This window comes from Octopus sinensis, linkage group LG17 (assembly GCF_006345805.1).
Source record: "Octopus sinensis linkage group LG17, ASM634580v1, whole genome shotgun sequence".
NCBI classification, from domain to species: domain Eukaryota; kingdom Metazoa; phylum Mollusca; class Cephalopoda; order Octopoda; family Octopodidae; genus Octopus; species Octopus sinensis.
In genome coordinates this window covers 50,332,285-50,354,533 of record NC_043013.1, presented here as the reverse complement: position 1 = coordinate 50,354,533, position 22,249 = coordinate 50,332,285, and the positions used below count along the sequence as shown (strand labels likewise).

At 38.3% G+C, this 22,249-nt stretch overlaps 1 protein-coding gene across 1 annotated transcript in view; it reads left to right on the top strand.

The window, feature by feature from the left end:
- Positions 1 to 22,249, top strand: part of LOC115220799 (glutamate decarboxylase 1-like) — a 150,994-nt gene that overhangs the window by 104,927 nt on the left and 23,818 nt on the right. The window contains 4 exon segments of the mRNA XM_029790949.2: positions 13,845 to 14,016; positions 16,273 to 16,337; positions 18,875 to 18,953; positions 21,612 to 21,761. Of these exon segments, the coding sequence (XP_029646809.2) occupies positions 13,845 to 14,016; positions 16,273 to 16,337; positions 18,875 to 18,953; positions 21,612 to 21,761 (466 nt within the window).

Below are 22,249 nucleotides of genomic sequence, written 5' to 3'. Positions count from 1 at the left end.
TTCTTCAGGTTGAGTAGCCCATCCCGCTCAAACGGTCCCTGAATAAGGGTTGTTTAAGGATGTTGAACGAAAAACCTACGTATCCAGAGGTGAATTATTCAAACCCCAAAGAATCCCTATCAACACACGGCCATGATGCTCCCCCACTACTTCTGCTCGTGATCAGAGATGCACATATTGTCAGCCACTAAGGGACATGCTCAACTGGTTAAGGTCAAACAACTGACAAAACAAATCTGTGGTATTGAGCAGCAAATATTTGCTGTAGCCCATCTTTTATACAAGACAAAACAATGTACATGATCACACTTCCAATTCAGTTAAGATTTATTATTATTATTATTATTATTAGATTATTATTATTATATTATTATTATTATTATTATTATTATTATTATTATTCAGTAGTTTTATTTTATAGCGTGCTTTCACTTCACTACCGAGCGCAGGTCTGTGTGCCTTGGGTATGTGCTGTCGTTTGTTGTGATGCTCTGATGGTTATTGTATGGAAAGTGTTCTGCGTAGGATGTGTGCAGTGCCTAGTAGTGCAATTTTCTGTATGTTATATGTGTTTGTAAGTCCTGGTGTGTTTGTTATGTATTTGTCTGAATATTATTATTATTATTATTATTATTATTATTATTATTATTATTATTATTATTATTAAGTTTCCACTTCTCCAAGCTGTTTACACGTCAGTCACTGTGTCTCATTGGATCATGGATACTGGCAATTTAAAGAGATTCTTATCTCTAAATCAGACACACTAATATACAGGTATCAGACAGCGGTCATATTGGGGAACCGATTTGAGATGTTGCGTCGAACAAATTGACTCAAGTACTTTTTTTTTTCTAAGACCGGTACCAATTCTGTTGAACCCTTTTTGCCGAACTGCCAACTTACGGCGACGTAAACAAACCAAAACCGGTTGATAAGCAGTGGTAAATATAGGGATACAAAGACACACACGCACAAACATACACACATACACTCACATATAACACAAACACACACACACTCATATACTGTGTTTATATATACATATATACATACATATATATGTATGTATATATATGTATGTATATATGTATGTTTATATATATATATATATATATGTATGTATATATGTGTATGTATATATATTTACGTATATATATATGTATGTATATATGTATGTATACATATATATATATATATGTATGTATATATATATATGAATGTATGTATATATATATATATATATATATGTATGCATGTATATGCATGTATAATATATATATATATATATATGTGTGTGTTTGTGTGTGTGTGTGTGTGTGTATGTGTGTGTGTGTATAGAAGAAAAAGAGGTTGTATGGAAGGGAGATAATAATGGTGATCCCAACGAACTAAAGTGCAAGAGCGTGTGTGAGTGTATGTGAGAATGGTGTGTTTGAGTGTATATGTGTGTATGTCTGAATGGGGGTGAGTGAATCTGACGTGTGTGTGCGTGTACGTGTGTCACGCGAGTGTGTAACAGTTGACGTGTGCTTTTTGAAGTGGTGTGTACACATGCATATGTGGTGTGTGTGTGTGAGACCAAATAATGTGCATGTGTATAGTGTATGTTTTGGGCGAAAGTTATCTTTGTCTATGCGCGTTGCATGTGTGTATGTATATATTGTCTGTGTTCAGGTATTATGTGCTTGTGTGTATGTGGGAGTGTGCATGATGGTGTGTGATGTGTAGTGAGTTAAACAGTGTGTGTGGCTGCTCGTGTTGTAGTATGTGTGGTGACGCTGTTGAAGATTGTGTATGGGTGGGTGGATAATGGTCTGTGGTGTGGGTGCTCAGAAGTGATCGGTGCGAGCTTCTTTCTGTTTCTGTCTATCAAATCCATTTACAAGGCTTTGGTCGACCCGGGGGCTATGGTAGAAGACACTTTCCCAAGATGCCACACAGTGGATCTGAACCCGGAACCATGTGGTTGGTAAGCAAATTTCTTACCACCCCCGCCTCACACAGCCACGCCTGCGCTTAAAACTAATCGTATCCTTCCGCAAACAAGACTACAATGCCTTAAATCTCTTAATCCCTTCTTGTAAGTAACTCGTGTGTCAGTCCTTACAGAGCGCTTTTAGGATAATCCGCCATTTTGACCTGAAACAATGAAGTGCAGTGCGATCAATTAATGTTCGATCGAGCATCAAGGCAGAGGGCGTCCATGCGATCTGGAGAAATAATATCCTAAAGGGTTGATAGAGAATGTGATAAGCATAGGGATAAACTGAACGTTCCGTTTCTCGAAGTATACATACATACATTTTTATATACCCACATACATGCATATATAGAAATGTATATATACCCACATACATGCATACACATACATAGATATATAAACATTATACATACATAGATGCATTCAAGCATATATATATACATGTATATATATATATATATACACGTATTATATATATTATATATATATTATATATATATATATTTAATATATATATATACATACATACGTAAGTAAATACAAGCATACATAGACATACAAATACACACATGCATACACAAATACATACATATATGCATGCAAATATACGTAGATACCTGCATACATATACACATACACAAATGTATGCATATATATACATACACATGCACTCATACATATTCACACACATAGACATATACATATACACATATACATACTCACCACTTCACACCACCATCTTTCATTATTAGCACCACTATTATTATTATCATTATTATTTTTATTATTATTATCGTCTCACAGAAGGCATCGACACGTTTTTTCCGGTTTAAATGGCAGGTATAACATGAAATCTATATTTATTCTCGGATAAGAACCATTTATTAGAATTCAACTGGAACTGGAACTTGTCAATAGTTTAAAGATTTGGCTGGGATAATGGGATAATGGGATAATCAGATTAAATTTTTTTTTCAAAGCTGCCGTTGTTGGCTTTTGGTTTATTGTTTTCATTTCTTAAACTTTATCGTAGCTTCTTGGCGAAAATTATGTTTCCACCGATATTTGATTCTTGTTGGTTATAGTGTTAAGTAAAGACAGAAACAAAACTATGACCGCAACAACATTAACAACAACAACGACCGCAACAATAGTAACAAGAACTCACTCATAATTAGCTGCTTCTTCGCCTCTTCAAGCCACCACAACGGACCTGCGTTTCGCAACGCTTCCCTCCAGGAATTCGCCCCGCCTCCCCCATCCACCATTAGTCTTAACCCTTTTGATATCAACCCGGCTGAAACTGTTTCTGGCTCTGTAATACAAATGTCTTGTTTTCAAATGTTCTGAATTAAAATCTTCCATCAAACCTTAGTCACAATTTATATTCCTAACACTAACTTAATGATAACTAAGTTATTTTACTAAATTCTTTGTTATATTTAAAATTAATTAAAGGAAACACAGAGCATCTCAACAGAAATATGGTAACAAAAGGGTTAAAATATATAATAGAGAAACAATCCTTAACCTTTTTGATACTAACCTAGCTGAAACCAGCTCTGGCTCTGTAGTACAAATGCCTTGCTTTCATAAAGTTTTAATTAAAATCTTCCACCAAACCTTAGTCACAATTTATGTTCCTAACACTAGCTTAACGATAACTAAGTTATTTTACTAGATTCTTTGTTATATTTAAAATTAATTAAAGGAAACACACAGCATCTCAACAGAAATATGGTAACAAAAGGGTTAACAAATGATCAATTTAACCCTTTCGATACCAACTTGTCTAAAATCGATGCTGGTTCTGTAGTACAAATGTCTTGTTTTCAAATGTTCTAAAATAAAATCTTCCACAGCGTGGCTGTGTGGTAAGAAGCTTGCTTCCTGACCACGTGGTTCCAGCTTCAGTCCCACTGCGTGGTACCTTGGGCAAATGTCTTCTACTATAGCCTCGGGGCGACAAAAATCTTGTGAGTGGATTTGGTCACAATTTATGTTCCTAACACTAGTTTAATGATAACTAAGTTATTTTACTAGATTCTTTGTTATATTTAAAATTAATTGAAAGAAACACAGAACATCTCAATAGAAATATAGTAACAAAAAGGGTTAAAATATATAATAGAGAAACAATCCTTAACCCTTTTGATACCAACCCGGCTGAAACCGGCTCTGGCTCTGTAGTACAAATGTCTTGTTTTCAAATGTTCTGAATTAAAATCTTCCACCAAACCTTACTCACAATTTATGTTCCTAACAATAGCTTAATGATAACTAAGTTATTTTACTAAATTCTTTGTTATATTTAAAATTAATTGAAAGAAACACAGAGCATCTCAACAGAAGAAATATGGTAACGAAAGGGTTAAGTAATGACAAAAACAACAGACAACAACAATAACAACATACAAGCATTTAACAACATAATAGGCGCAGGAGTGGCTGTGTGGTAAGAACCACAGGTCCTCTTTCAGGATGCCAGAAATACGATACGTCACATCCCCAACAAGACACGTGGGACGCCTCAAAGATGAAGGGCCCCCATACGATATCAAGTGGAGGATCTTAAAGCAGACGAGATCCTATATTAACGGGAGCGGACGCTGCAAGCTTTGCATATGCTCCCTGCATCCATTTGAAATGCTACCTGCTGAAAGCATGGGATTCTCCATTCATCGATGAGACCCGAAAAGGTCCTTACAAACTAAAAGCAACCTAAGGGCAGAGTTCCCCTTTTTTGGCCTAAAAAGGCCCATCCTCACCGACCCGGATTATTTATTTTTTGTTTACTTACTAACTGACCGTAACGAATTTCTACCTCCGAGATTGAAAAGCTATATGGCCTTCGGCTTTAGAATGTGACGAGTCGTCCATGGGGCTAAACCCTGATGATGCAAAACCATTGGCTGGTCTGTGACCGGACATATACTTTACTGCATATAATATATATATATATATATATATATAGTATATATATATATATATATATATATATATAGGCGCAGCGTGGCAAGAAGCTTGCTTCCTGACCACGTGGTTCCAGCTTCAGTTCCACTGCGTGGCACCTTGGGCAAGTGTCTTCTACTATAGCCTCGGGGCGACAAAAATCTTGTGAGTGGATTTGGTAGACGGAAACTGAAAGAAGCCCGTCGTATATATACGAAACTACAAAAGTGGGGAGTTGGTCCGTAAATATATAATTATGTTATCTTACACGTGTTCTAGTGAAGATTATTTCCAAATTACGCAATCCGGGCAGATAAGTTTTTCAACTCTTCATCAGTGATTTGTACTGAATCTCTTATAAAAAGAAGACGTAGAAAAATTGCCTCGCTCAGAATGTGTGCGTGCGTATGTGTGTGTGTGTGTGCGAACGTACGTGCGTACGTGCGTGCGTGCGTACGTGGAATCCGAGCCGTTTTTATAGATGGTATTCTGAGAGTTGGCAAGTTAATATTAATAGATGTAAAAAGTTAAATGATTCCCAGTTCTTTTAGAAAAATACAATTCATTAAATGGTAAACATTCTAAGATTATACAGAGACAGTTTCTCGGCCTTTTAACCTGTGTATGTAGTGCATGTATTTGTGTGTGCGTGTATATATATATATATATATATATGTATATATATATATATGTACACACACAAAGTTGTCCGAACCACCGGTATCCATACATAGACAAACAGACAGACAGAGAAACTGTCTGTATGTATATATATATGTGTGTGTGTGTTGTGTGGTGTGTGTGTGTGTGTGTGTGTTATATATATATATATATATATATATGTATGTATGTGTGTATGTATATATATATATCCACACACACACATATACACTATATATGTATATGTGTGTGTGAGGAGAGAGAGAGAGTGTGTGTGTTTTGTTGTACGAACAAGAGAAATGGAACTTAATACGTAGAATAACATATTATTTCGTTATTAATCAGTTATAAAGCTACATAAGTGATTCAAGGAACACCTCTCACCGCCTCACCACCCAGCCACCCTGGTTCCATGTCCTACCTCCTCGTACCTCCTCCATCGCTATCTTCTACCACCAACACCACCACCACCATCACCACCACCACGACCTCCACTTAACACTACGTCTCACCGCCACGCCCCGCTGTCATCGTCATGTTCCATCAACCCCTTCCACATCCTCTCTCCTCTTTTTCTACCTCTCCTTCTCTCTCTCTCTCCCCCCCCTACACACTCATACATACACACACACATATAAGCATACACATACACACACACCGGCACCTATAACTTCAGAAACAATTAAGAGAGAACCAAGTTGAAACTGAAGATAAATTATCGAACTTCTTTCTTCCTTGGAATGGCAACTGGATTAATTGTTTGGAGTTTAGAGTTTTAAAGGAAGGATTAAGTAAAGATGACGCTTGAAGAAGCAAATTCTTCATCATCGGATTATTCTTACATAGTAGTCAATAGGGAGGAACGATCGAAACATCAGCTTGGCAGCTGGCGTGTGCTGTGATTGTTGTAAACTTGATGCAATATTAAGTATTTCGACCGCTCAATAATAGCTTCGGCTTGTCTTCATCCGCAGTTCCAGTGATGGATGTTAAACTGTCGACGGATCGAACATTACTTCTTCATTTTTTTTCTTTCCTTGTTTTTGTTCTTATTGTATCTTTGCTTTTTTTTTTTGTTTGCTTTTTACTTTGTTTATTTTGTCTTGCATTTTTGTATGATTTGTTGGGTTTTTTTTTTATATTTTCCGTCTGTGTATGTGGGGGCGGAGTATGTGCGTATGTTGTGTGTGTGTGTGTGTGTGTGTGTGTGTGTGTGTGTGTGTGTGTGTGTTTTGTATTTTGAAGAATCGATAAACACATTGGTTCTCAGGAATATCGCAAGAATAATTACTACTTAGCAGTTTTTCAAACCTACCTTCACCACCTCAGACATCTCCCTCTCTCCCTCTCTCTCTCTCCCTCTCTTTCTCTCTCTCTCTCTCTCTCTCTTTCTCTCTCTCTCACACACACACAAACACACATATTCACATATTCACACAAACACACTCCACCTTCTCTCTGTAACGCCCGTCTCACGCCCACACAACCCACTCCCCATCCGACCATTCCAACACATGGACAAACAGCTGGAAGTATTTCTACAATATTAAAACCGTATTTTTTCTCTCTTCTACTCTTTCCTTTTCTTTTCCTTTTCTTTTCCAAATACCAATATTCACTGTCAAAGGGTTATTGCATAATTACCAAAGAATATCTAATTTTGCGGAAAATGTGGAAAGAACCTTTTAAATCTCAGGCATTTCAAATATTCTGCGACTAATTCTGCTTATATATAATTACCAGGACATTTGTAAAGGCGACTTATTGTTTAGTTGGTTTGGAATCGGTAAGATCCGGATTCAGTTTCTGATTTATTCAATTCTCTGACAGACGATGCCATTATAGGAATAGATATATATATATATATATATATATATATATATATATATATACAATATTTAGCATCGCAAGATATCGGTTGCGGATATGAGACTAACTCGCCTGTTTTCGTACTGAACAAACTTATAACAGGTGCAAGTGTAGCTCTGTGCTTATGAAGCTCGCTTTGCGACCGTGTGGTTTTGCGTTCAGTCCCACCACGCGGCACCTTCGGTGAATGACTTCTGCTGTAGCTCTGGGTTTAACTAATATCCTCTGAGTGAATTTGGAAGACGAAAATTGAATGGAAGTCTGTCGTATACATACATACATACATACATACACACACACACACATATACACACACACACACACATACACACATACATACACACACACACACACACACATACATACACATACATACATACATACATACATACATACATACATACACACACACACACACACATACACACACACATACACACACACACACACACATACATGCATACATACATACATACATACATACATACATACACACAACACACACACACACATACATACATACATACATACATACATACATACATACATACATACATACATACATACATACATACATACATACGTACGTACTTACGTACGTTTTGTTTTGTTCCTTCTCGAGCCATGCCTGGCTCATAAGGGCCGGTTTCCCGGTTTCTTGGCGTATATGTTCCCCACCTGGACGGGACGCCGATCCATCGCAGGTGAGTTGCAAGATGCAGGAGGAAAGAGTGAGAGAAAGTTGTGGCGAAAGAGTCAGCAGAAGTTTCGCCATTACCTTCTGCCGGAGCCGCGTGGAGCTTAGGTGTTTCGCTCATAAACACACACATCGTCCGGTCTGAGATTCGAACCCGCGATCCCTCGACCGCGAGTCCGCTGCTCTAACCACTAGGCTCTAAACACGCGTATGTGTGTTTGTGTATATGTATGTGTGTGTATGTCTATATATACACATATTTATATACTTGTATGTGTATATATATATATATATATATATATATATATATACCTGTATGTGTGTGTATATATATATATATATATGAGTGTGTGTGTATGTAAATATGCTTGTGTGTATATACGTGCGTGTATGTTTGCGTTTGTTCCTCATCATCGCTTCGCAACCGGTATTTCTTTACGCCCCTCGTAACTTAACAATTCAGCAAAAGAGACCATTACAGATAGTGGAGTCGAGGTGCTTGACTAAACCTTTCAAAGTGGAGCCCCAAAATGGCCGCAGTCCAATGAACGAGGTAAATAAAAGATAACAAAATAAATAGAATGGACGCCATTCTTTTTTTATTGTTAAGAAGGGAAGGCAATACCCATCACGTTATGAGGGGTGAAGGGGCGACCCATCCTGAGTGATGCCTTTGGGCCTGTTGTACAACCTTGTATAGGCTTGGGGGCTTGTAAACGGAGGATGGCAAACTCAAGAGCATCCCCGGGTGGCACACACCTGCTACACCATTGTTACAGGGCTTTCGAGATTTATGGGAGCAGGGAGAGAGGAAGATATCCTGGAACCGGAAATTTGGCCCGAATGCTTGCAATAGTGTGGACTCCGTTAAAATCACCCAAACTACAAGGAAATCGTGTTAAGTCGGGCCACGAAAATTCATACCAGCAGCAACCAGCAAGAACATCAGATGTATTTCGGCCTTTTGGGGTCTTTTCAATGGCACGGACCAGCAGCCATTCACATGTTCTGACAAGAATTCGTCGACTGCAATACTGGGAAAAGTGAATAAGGCATTCACTGATGTTGCAAAAAGCCGTCAAGCTGAATAAAAATTCGGTGTACGCAAGTGAAACAGTGTTTGATTAAAATAGCAATCTATGGATCATACTTAATGTCGATAGGCTAGCTACTGCACCTACTCAGTAATATCAGAGATAATAATGGGAAAACTAACTCTTCTGTCTCTTGCCATGGCATACTAAAACACTTTGTTCTCAGATAGCACTGCACACCTCATGGTTGGTTAATTATATCATGATACATGCTGGTGGGATGGCGATATAATGGGAGGCTGATAAAAATTAAAACCGAATGCGCGCATTTCTTTTGCACACATCCTGTTTATTATTCACTTTTACCCTAACCCCCCTCTAAGAAATATGCCCTGTTTTTTTTTTTTTACAGCTTCGCACACCCGGAAAGTACCTGGCTTCTTAATTTGTTTATTATTCGGCTCCATTCACACACTCTATTCTCCATAGTGCTTTTCTTCTTATATTCAGCGTGCTACTTATATAAGACTTATTCTATCTTATTCGCTTTCTCACTCCCTTTCAATATACACTGCGATTTTGCGGAGACAAGTTGTACATATAATGCATCGACTAAAATTGATATTCTTGATATTAAACTCTCTCCTTGCAGTAATCTCATATAATCTGGTTGTAATTTGTTTTCAAATCTAATAATACACACCAGTATACACTAATACACAAAGATTAAATCAAGTTAAACTAGTTTAAAATTTGAGCGTTTATTCTTGCGTAATACTTAATCTAGATTAATAGGAGCATCACCTGACATACTGCAGTCTGCAAACCGTGATACACAATAAACTTCACACGTAACACAATTTGTGTTGAGCAGCAATTTTCATTGACAGTTCGTAGATTAAGCATCTTTCAGCTTTGTATATCAAATCAGACTTTCGAGGGCGATGATAATCGCAAAGAAGATGGTAACCCTATCAATATGCCAGAAACTGGAACTTATGAATAATTTTAAGGCTGGTGCTTCGATAGCGAAAGTTTGTGAAAAGTATTATATTAAAAAAACACACACACAAACACACACAAAGCAGTTTCGTATTTCTTTATTGCCCACAAGGGGCTAAACATAAAGGGAACAAACAAGGACAGACAAACGGATTAAATCGATTACATTGACCTCAGTACATAACTGGTACTTAATTTATCGACCCCGAAAGGATGAAAGGCAAAGTCGACCTCGGCGGAATTTGAACTCAGAACGTAGCGGCAGGCGAAATACCTATTTCTTTACTACCCACAAGGGGCTAAACATAGAGGGGACAGACAAGGGGATTAAGTCGATTACATAAACCCCAGTGCGTAACTGGTACTTAATTTATCGACCCCGAAAGGATAAAAGGCAAAGTCGACCTCGGCGGAATTTGAACTCACAACGAAGCGGCAGACGAAATACCCCTAAGCATTTCGCCGGCGTGCTAACGTTTCTGCCCGCTCGCCGCCTTAGCTCGCACACACAGCAGTTTCTGACATTCAAGACTAGGGACAAATAAACTGCGTTTTTTCTTTCTAAATATAATTGATGCAAATAGTAAGTCATCATCTGCTGGTGCAAAGACGCATATGAGAACTGTAAAATATACACAACTCGGGAAGATAGTGACGAAATGGTTCCATTAATGACCCTTGTGTTAAGAATGCCCCTGGTGTAGAGAATATATATGTATATATACTCTTTACTCTTTTACTCTTTTACTTGTTTCAGTCATGTGACTGTGGCCATGCTGGAGCACTGCCTTTAGTCGATCAAATCGACGCCAGGACTTATTCTTTGTAAGCCTAGTACTTATTTCATCGGTCTATTTTTTTTTTTTGCTGAGCCGCTATGTAGGCTCGAAATGTAAAAAACTTTTTCTATTTCTGCGCGTTATACAAATACATCTGTTTGTTTTGTACACCACCTGTCTTCGTCTTTTGTTGTTTTCGTAAACTCTCCCTACATATATATATATATATATATATATATATATATATATATATATATATATATATAGATATAGATAGATATATAGATAGATAGATAGATAGATAGATAGATAGATAGATAGATAGATAGATAGATAGATAGATAGATAGATAAGTTTCTTTATTGGCCACACGGGGCTACACACAGATGGGACAAGTTACAAGGTAGAGCTTTTCTTTTGGGGCATGAAAGAAAAAAGAAAAAAAAAGGTGGCGTAGGTTTTCGATCAAAAGGGATCGTAAAAGGAAAAAAAAGGAAAAAGAAAAAAAGAAAAAAAGGGAAAAGGAACAAAAGAAAAGAAAAATGAAAAAAGAAGAAAAAAGAGGGAAAAAAAGGGGAAGAGGAAAAAAACGTTCAATAGGGATCGTGTATCACAGTGTCATGATGTATGGTGTAAAGGAGAAAGCAAGTAAGGTTTATCCGTGGGAAGAAAAGCCTACGAAAACCACGGTAACCTTGGTCAATATTGTTATATGTTACCACACATTTGTTTGCAAGTGGTACCCTCTGTTTTCAATTTCTGGGTTCATAGGATTATGCTCAAGGTGGCTTCGTCATTCATACGTGCCATCCTTGCTACATTCACCCATCTTTTTTTAAAACATTCGCTACACAAAACTTGCCTCTCTACTCTCGCTTTCCTTTTCAAGTGGTACTTGAAGAAGTTGATGAGAGATTGACCAGAGAGGAAAGTGTCTGTCTCCAATCCTTTCAGACGCGTCCACCAGATACATTCTTTCGCCATAGTCACAAGGATGAGGAAAATAGCTCTTCCTTCCCGTTTGAAGGAAGGAGGCGTGACAATATTGACGATAGACTCAGCTGATAAACCGACTCGTCCCACACGTGACAGCAGTCGTTCGACACAAGCCCACAGGTCGGAAATTGTTGGACATTGCACGAGTGCGTACAGAACGGTTTCGTCGCTCTGACCGCATCTCGGGCAGGTCGGCCCCGTGTTTCTCGAGCCGTGTCTGTAGAGCTTATCCCGAACGGGTAGCGCTTCTTGGTAGCACTGCCAGGCCAGGGATCTCTGGAAGTTGTCCATGGGCCCTGGCTCGAAAGTCGTCCCGAACAGGCGGGTCAGGTACTCCTCGTCGACGTCCAGGTTCGCCCCGAGCTCGTCGTCGTACCTCCCCTCCACTAATCCCCTAGATAGATAGATAGATAGATAGATAGATAGATAGATAGATAGATAGATAGATAGATAGATAGATAGATAGATAGATACACAGATAGATAGATAGATAGATAGATAGATAGATAGATAGATAGATAGATAGATAGATAGATAGATAGATAGATAGATAGATGGATGGATAGATAGATATTCAGGATTAAATAAAAAAAAACAAACAAACGGAAAATATGACATACATACACCACCCTGGTGTTATAAAAATAATACACCCTTATTGACTTCAAAAACACTTTTTGGAAATAATCATAACAAATGCTCAAATTGGGCAGCCGCGGTAATAAAAAATGCATCAGTTATAAAAGTAAAATGAATTGCGTGAATTATTTTTGATGAAAACCAGAATGGTGCGCGACTTCTGGGACACCCGGTATGTATGTATGTATGTATGTATGTATGTATGTATGTATGTATTTTTGTATGTATGTGTGTGTATGTATGTATAAATGTATGTATGTGTGTGTGTATGTATGTATGTATGTATGTGTGTATGTATGCATGTGTATGTATGCGTGTATGTATGTGTGTGTATGTATGTATGTATGTATGTGTGTGTGTATGTATGTATGTATGTGTGTGTATGTATGTGTGTGTATGTATGTATGTATGTGTGTGTGTATGTATGTATGTATGTATGTATGTGTGTGTATGTATGTATGTATGTATGTATGTATGTATGTGTGTATGAATGTATGTATGTATGTGTGTATGTATGTATGTATGTGTGTATGTATGAATGTGTGTGTATGTATGAATGTATGTATGTATGTATGTATGTATGTATGTATAAAGTAGTGAGATCCAAAATGTTCGTGGTAAATAAAAGCAGTTTAATAGCCTCTAACATATCTTGTAGAGATAACTCTAGAGGAAACGATAATTTCATCAATAAAGTTTATTAATCAGTGTATCCAATACTCTTGGTCCCATCTCAAAATTAAGCAGAAATTTCGACTACAACTAAAAGTCTCTGGAATACAGCAACAAAAGTTGCTCATTCTGCGATAAATAAATCAGTGAATGAAAGACATGAAAAAGGCACTACACGTGTTTCAAAAGAAGCACCGAAGGCATATTACGTAACTTTAAGGTGGTATATTCAGAGTTCTTTCTCATTAGGTAAATCAGCTACAAACTTAATCTTATAAATTAATATATATATTCGCTTGTATGTGTTTGTATGTTTAGTTTATTTGGTTTGTTTCAGTAGCGTGTTATTCTGGTGTCTTACCGTGTTGCTAGTTACCCAGAGGAAGGCTTCCTCAGACTCCTCTGTCTAAGGAACCCGCAACACGTCGAGGAAAACTCCAGAGTAACAGGTGACTGGATCAGCCTAAAATAGCTAATTGCAGTCTACTAGTGTGTGTGTGGTGTGTGTGTGTGTGTGTGTGTGTGTTTATTTTTCATGTAGTCTTAATTTCACGTTTCAGAGGAAAAATGAAAGTGGCTGAACTTGAAGAAAAAATAATCGCCGCGAAGATTGGCGGCAAATTACCGTTCTTTGTGAATGCCACTTGTGGAACGACGATACTCGGAGCATTCGACCCTGTTAATGACATTGCAGATGTGTGCGAGCGTCACAATGTCTGGCTCCATGTTGATGTAAGTAGCTTCATTTTTTTGTTAGATCATTTAAACAGAGAAGGTAGAGCAGCGGCCCCTGCAACCCTTTTTTAGAGCCCTGTACTGAATGCTTCGGACAAAGTAGAAAGACTTCTTGTTCCGCCCCTGGCAAAATTTCTCTGTCACTCTGGTCTTAGATACGCTGCCTTATGGTAGTCTCAGATTGAACATATTTCAACATGGGGGTGTACAAATAACCTGACTTGCGGTTAAACAACAACAACAAACAACAGAGTCCATGTACGGTAGACTGAGTTAGTGAGTTTCTGTTAGGTCGATCTACCTGCTAAAAATAGCAACCAAATTCCATCAAATTATACTATTGTCTTTAAAAGAAACTACTTTAGACAAAAGAGTTGTAGACAGACAAAAAGAGGAATAGTGGCAGCCAGGAAACCTTTGGTCACTGGATTAAGGTTGGCCTGGGGCTAAACAACAGCATCGACTACCACCACCACCACAACTACTACTATAACTACAACGACGATGACAATGACTACTACCCCCACAACTACTACTAATACTACAACGATTTATACAAGAGTTTGGGAAGCTTTTAATGTGGTACTAATTTCTTCCAATAGCTATGTTTGACGGGAAAGTGCTCAACCGGGTAGACATGAAGAGATTACCATCTGTTATGTCCTTACGATCTAACGAGCAAAGTCTCTCACCAGTGTGTTTAGAGAACACATTGATGTGTTTACAGAGCATAGCACATCAGCGTGTTTGCAGAACATATTTATGTGTTTATTGAACACACTGTAATTAATAGAACAGATCGATGTGTTTAGAGATCAAACCAATATATCCGCAAAACAGATCTCTAAGTTTACGGAAGATATAATGTGTTCACAGAACGCATCAAAATGTTTACAGAAGAAGACAATATACTCAGAGAATACATCATTATGTTTACAGAACACACTAGTGTGTTCAGTAAAACACAGAGCATTTACAAAACACATTAGTGTATTTATAGACCACGTTAGTGTATTTACAGAACACATCACATCAGGATAATTGCAAAGCACAGCTATATGTTTTGGGGACACATCAATCTGTTTGCGATGAAATTATTGAAGATTCTAGTCCAAATTAAGCAAATGACAATTTGGAAGCAATAAATCTTACTGCAAAATGGTGGTTGGACCTATAACCCTGGGCAGCAATTGTCGACCATCTTTGGTCATGATTACCTTAGGAATTTTTTTCAGGCCCCATGGAGCCCCTGTGAAACAATTTTAAATTTCTTCAATTGATCTCCCCAACACAAACCGATAAACAGACTGTCGCTCTCTTCAAATTCCAGAAGGGCATTGAGAGCCATTTAGCTCTCTTTGAGAAGGACTGAGATAGAGGAACCACAAGACAATAGATTTCTTGTATTTACGTATTTTATGGCATATGAAACCCACTTTTTTTCCCCAAAAATATTGCCTCAGAAATTGCCTACATGCAAAGTTGGGCCTATATTACATGTTTAAATCTTTGAAAACCTTTTTCCTGAATCTGCACTCCTCTATACGGACTAAATACGGTATCTCTTTTCTGGCATCTGATTGTGTGAGTATACACAAATATGCAGGAAGTAAATATACACCTTTAATTTTCAAAATCTTTTATTTGATATTAATTGGTTGAAGGAGAGGTTTTCCTAGCTGCTCGTCCATAATCAGGCTTATACAGATACAAGAACACACGTTTTTGGACTAACTTCTAGCTGTTTTGCAATGTCAGAAGCCTTCGAACGAGGTTCGTTTCCCACAATTCTCTTCAAATAGCGAAGCTTTCTTTCCGAGGGCCCAGGTTGGCCGGAACGAGAATCTGTTAATTCTTTTCCTTGGCTTTTGAATTGCACTATAATTCTATTAACAGTAGCAAGAAGAATTTGAAGATTTTCGGCAATTTTTCGCTGGCTAAGACCAGCCTCAGATTGCCCAACAATACAAGCTCTTTGAAAATCTGACAGTTCTGCTGAATTTTTTTTTTGTGCGTGGCATGGTTATTCTTCGCAAGTGTTTAATATAATAGCACTTGGAATGAAAAAGAATAATTACATTCTAAATTCTACACTGCTGAAAACATTAAGACGCTTAGATCAGAAATTTTGAAAATTAAAGGTGTCTATTTACTTCTTGCATGCCTGTGTATGTACATGCATGTGTGTTGTGTGTATGTGTGGGGGGAGCTTGTGTCTATGTAACTTATTTGTAATATTACTTCTTTTTGCAGGGAGCATGGGGTGGTTCAGTACTTATGTCCAAGAAACATCGACATTTGTTGAACGGAATTGAAAGGTAATGTAGAAGCTACTTTCCGTTTTAAGGATTTTCTAAAAAAACAACAATAAAACAACTATTCTATCCGATATATGCAATAACTATTTTGAGCTGGGTACGAGAAGCTGTAACATAATTAATCAAATTACAGCACCATTTGAGCGTGGCCGTTGCCAGTACTGCCTGACTGGCCCTCGTGCCGGTGGCACGTAAAAACACCCACTACACTCTCGGAGTGGTTGGCGTTAGGAAGGGCATCCAGCTGTAGAAACCCTGCCAGATCAGATTGGAGTCTGGTGCAGCCATCTGGTTCGCCAGACCTCAGCCAAATCGTCCAACACATGCTAGTATGGAAAGCGGACATTAAACGATGATGATGATATCCTTAGGTCGATGGTTAAAGGACCAAAGTAAATTCCTTGATGGTTGTTCCAATTGTTTATATTCCAAGATTCAATCCTATTGAAGTTACCTATATATTTTATCCTTCTAGAATCGATAAAACAAGTCCTACGATTTGCCTTTCCTCCTATCTACACACTTTTGGTCTTGCATCTGTGTTAAAAGCAATTATACAGAAGTTCCTTAACCCCTAATCTATTGTTATCCCTTTGATGCACTGGATTATAAAGAAGCTACGTAAGCGTTTCCTCATTATATAAGCTATCAATCCTGGTCACCCACCGACCTCAGCCCCCACCTGGACATGTTCTTAGCTCTCTTTTGACTCAGCGATTCTAACGTTCGCGCTGGTGCAGGTCTCTCTCGCTCCAGCCCTCACTCACGTTTTGGCTGTCTATCTCTAAAAACCAAACTGTCTTCCTACTCTCTCTCTCTCTCTCTCTCTCTCTCTCTCAAAACTAAAGTCTCTCGCTGTTGTCATTCTACAAGCGAAATTTTCTACAAACAAAAATTGAAGCTTCGGAGCAGACTAAATAAGACAGTTTTAAAGACATTCCATAAGATTTGCTAAAGGCCCCGACTTCCCTCTCTTATTTCTTTATTGCCCACAAGGGGCTAAACATAGAAGGGACAAACAAGGACAGACAAACGGATTAAGTCGATTACATCGACCCCAGTGCGTAACTGGTACTTAATTTATCGACCCCGAAAGGATGAAAAGCAAAGTCGACCTCGGCGGAATTTGAACTCAGAACGTAAAGACAGACGAAATACCGCTAAGCATTTCGCCCGGCGTGCTAACGTTTCTGCCAGCTCGACTTCCCTCTCTTGCCTCACCCTCAACTTTAACTGAGCCTGAAGAATACAATAACAGTTCTAGATTACTCAGCTGAAAATGGGGGAAACTGCACTTTATGATAAATAGAGTGGACCATATGTAACCCTTAAACAGCCGGTTTCTTGTTTCTAGCCATCGTTATTTTTTCCCCTCCACAAACCATCTATGTCTATGTAATAGGATCGAACCTCCGACTTCGTGGCTGCAAAGCAAACATCTTAATAATTCAGCCACGTTGCGTTCACGTAATTAAACACTAACAAATTAATTACTAGCGACGGAATTGGTATTAATATCAAATGGTAATCTTTATAACCAACTTAAAACGGTTGAGAGGGCGCTATTGCAGAATCGCACCTCTCCTTGAAAAATGTATTTCTTGGGAAAACTTTTTTCGGATTCCTACGTTTTAGATGTCGGAGATTACGAATATGCAGAAAAGAATCTTTTTCCTAATTTCACCCTCCTCCGCTCAATTTAAAATCTTGATTTAGTTAGTTAATTTTTTGGCTCAAAAAGCAAGGCCATGTAGGGGGACATGGAGTTATGTACAGGGTAGTGTTCATGTAAAGAGTTCAGGCCACTTGTGGTCAAGGGAGACTTTGAACTGATTTTGTTTACTTTAAAGAGATTTAGCGAATTGACAAACATATGTAAATCGAAATTAAATATAAACAAAAACATTGAGATGAAAATAATTTGCGTTTTACTTGTGTTTGCCTTAAATAATTGTGAATAATAATCTAATATAAATTAGATATACTCTATTTTATGAGAAACAAACATTAATGTTCAATAATTAATGTTATAAAGTTTAATAAGGGGTTCAAATTTCACTCCCTCCCCCAATTTTAAATTTTGAAATTTTTCTTCCATTTATATATTTGTCTGTCTGTCTATTTATCCATGTCCGCTTATTCATAAAATATATTTGTCAACTAAATGTGGCGGTCTTATAGAGGACGGTGTTACTGTTGTTTTTAGCCCCAGAAAGGCATTCATGTTTATCTATTTCTTTATACACATATCTATATGCTTATTGAATTTAAAATTTTGCATATTCGGAATCTCCGTCATCTAGATTCTGCATCAGCCCCCTTGAGAGACCCTCTCCTATAGGTGCTTGGTGCATAAATACACACACACAGATCGTAGTACGAAGTACTTGACTGAGTACTCTATCCACCCCGATTAACACGGTACCGCAAACGTAGAAACGGTTCTATGTCACTTTCATTCATTAAAGTTGTTTCAGGCGACAGATGTCATCTTCATTTTTTATGTTTGTTGTTTGTTTCTTTCTCTTCCTGCGCAGAGCCAACTCCTTGACGTGGAACCCACACAAACTACTCGGAGTACCACTGCAGTGCTCAGCCTTCTTGTTGCGAGAGAAAGTAAGCCGCTAACTTTTCTACTTAACTTACAAAAAGCAGCAGCAGCAGCAGCAGCAGCAGTAGCAGTAGTAGTAGTAGTAGTAGTAGTAGTAGTAGTAGTAGTAGTAGTAGTAGTAGTAGTCACAGCGGCGCTGGTAGTAGTAGTAGTAGGCAAACACCTCTAAGCTTGTTTTTAGTAAGAAATCTACAAGTCCGTCTACGAGTGCTTGTGAATCGGTGATCGCGTCTACAAGTGAAGGTGTGACCGATTCTTGTCCGAATGAAAGTGATTCAGAAAATGATTATAATTATATTTGCAGCATGGAAGGTGTTTATAAGCCATTTAAAAACACACAAAAACCGTTAGATTCTCTTCAACATTTAAATGTTTAAGTGAATTTAACAGTTTTGTGTGTTTTTAGATGGCTAATAAACACCTTCCATGCTGCAACTGTTTCGTTCCAGCATGCGATCTCAGATCAGGTCACTTGCTATGCAAGTACATCTCCGTAATTATAATTTTTTTTTATTATTATAAATGATCTTGACATTATTTTTTCTTTACATAAAATATTCTTTACATTCTGCTGTTGTTTTATTGACATTTATTTACGAGTATTATAAATTTTATCGGTAAAATATTTTTCTGGGAACGAATTACGATTAATAACATTGCTACTATGGGAGATTATTGCTCCGTTTTACAAGTTTTCGCTTTTCGAGCGATCTCCGGGAACAAATTAACTCGCATATCCTTTTCTGCTCAGGCACAAAGCCCGAAATTTTAAGCGAGTGGGGCCAGTCGATAAGATCGACTCCAGTACGCAACTGGTATTTAATTTATCGAACCCGAAGGGATGAAAGGTAAAGTCAGCCTCGGTAGAATTTGAACTTAGAACGTAAAGACAAACGAAATATATATTTCTTTACTACCCACAAGAGGCTAAACACAGACAGGACAAAGAAGGACAGACAAACGGATTAAGTCGATTATACCGACATCAGTGCGTAACTGGTACTTAATTTATCGACGCCGAAAGGATGAAAGGCAAAGTCGACCTCGGCGGAATTTGAACTCAAAACGTAAAGACGGACGAACTACCGCGAGAGCATTTCGCCCGGCGTGCTAACAATTCTGCCAGCTCGCCGCTTTCAAATTAACTCGTATATCGAGGCATTGCTGTATATGGATATACACATATACGAATAGTACGAAGATGGTGAGTTACACACATATACGTGGAGGGGAAGGGGCTTCATACATAAACATGGGTTCGACTTCCTCGGGCAGCCTTCGCCTTTTTCTATCCAAAAGATAGAAAAACGGGGGGGGGTTTTCAACCCAAAATCTATTTTCTATTATGTAGAATCAAAAGTTTTACGAAATTTTGATAACCTATTTCCTTTATTTGTCAGGTTACAACAAAAGCAGCCTGGCACTCAATGTAGAGGCCATCGTGTTGCACCATCTGAGGCCACCTTTCTGCCAGTTTCTTTATCTCTTCGTCTCCTCATCCTCTTTCGCTTTCGTCCTCGTCTTCTTCTTCGTCCTCCTCTTCTTCTTCGTCCTCTTCTTCTTCTTCTTCGTCCTCTTCTTCTTCTTCTTCTTCTTCTTCGTCCTCTTCTTCTTCGTCTTCCTCTTCTTCGACTTCCTCTTCTTCGACTTTCTCTTCGTCTTCTCCTTTTCTTCTCCTCCTTCTCCTCCCCCTTCTTCTCCTCCTCCTTTTTCTCCTCCTCCTTCGTTTTCTTCTTCGAGGCGAAGAACTTTTCCATTGAAGCCATTGCGCGGCAAAAATACCCGGGCTTTGGTTAACAGAAAGCGAGCTCTTCTACTGCAAGACAACGCAAAAGCTTATACCGCTCAAAGACCCCGAATAAACTCCAGAAACTTATGTAAGTCGAACTGATGCCACACCCAGAATACAATCCGGGCCCAGTTCCTTCGGATTCTTACTTCCTCCGATCCATGGATCGCTTCCTGCACTCGTGATGCTTCTTCAATGAAGAAGAGATGGAAACTTCAGTAAAAGAGTTCTTGACCTCGAAGGACCAGAACTGGTATCGAGGTGGAATCAAAGAACTGGCGAAGAGCTGGCTTCAGGCGGTGCAACATTATGGCCTCTACCTTTGAATGCTGGACTGCTTTTGTTGACGAATAACGCGAATAAATGACCAAAATATTACGAATCTTTTGACTCAACGCAATATTATTTATGATTTTGTATGTACTTCGAGATTCAATTTCAAAACAAAGACAGACAGACAGACTGACAGACAGACTTAGACAGACAGACAGACAGGCAGACTTACAGACAGTCAGACTTACAGGCAGGCAGACAGACTTACAGACAGACAGACAGATAGATAGATAGATAGATAGATAGATAGATAGATAGATAGATAGATAGATAGATAGATAGATAGATAGATCGACAGATAGAGACAAACTAACAAACAGACTGACAGACAGACAGACAAACAGACTTACAGACAGACTTATAGACAGACAGACAGACAGACAGACATACTTACTTACAGGCAGACACCAGACAGACAGACGCCAGACAGACAGACAGATAGATAGACAGATAGGATGTGTTTATTTGCCAGCTTGCTGATATGATTAATGTTGTGTTGTATTATGGACATGACTAACGCGAAGCTAACCAAATTCTTCAGGGAATCATGCAGCAATCCAATGAGATGCATGCAGACTACCTGTTCCAGAAGGACAAGAATTACGAAGTGATCTACGACACGGGAGACAAGACAATCCAATGCGGCAGGCACAATGACATCTTCAAGTTCTGGCTCATGTGGAGGGCAAAGGTGAGAGGTCGTTTGTTTGTTTGTTTTTGTTTTTTTACAGTTCGTTAGTTGTTGTTATTGCTGTTGTTTATAGTGATGATGACGATGATGATGATGACGACGATGATGACAACGATAATGATGATGATGATGACGATGATGATGATGATGACGATGATGACGATAATGATGATGATGATCATGATGACGATGATGATCATGATGACGACGATGATGACGATAATGATGATGATGACGATGATGACGATGATGACGATGATGATGATAACGATGATGATGACGATAATGATGACGATGATGATGATGATAATGATGATGATGATAATGATGATGATGATAATGATGACGATGATGATGACCATAACGATGATAATGATGATGATAATAATGATGATGACGATAACGATGATAATGATGACGATGATGATGATAACGACGATGATGACGATGACGGCGATAATGAAGATGTTGATAACGACGATGATGAT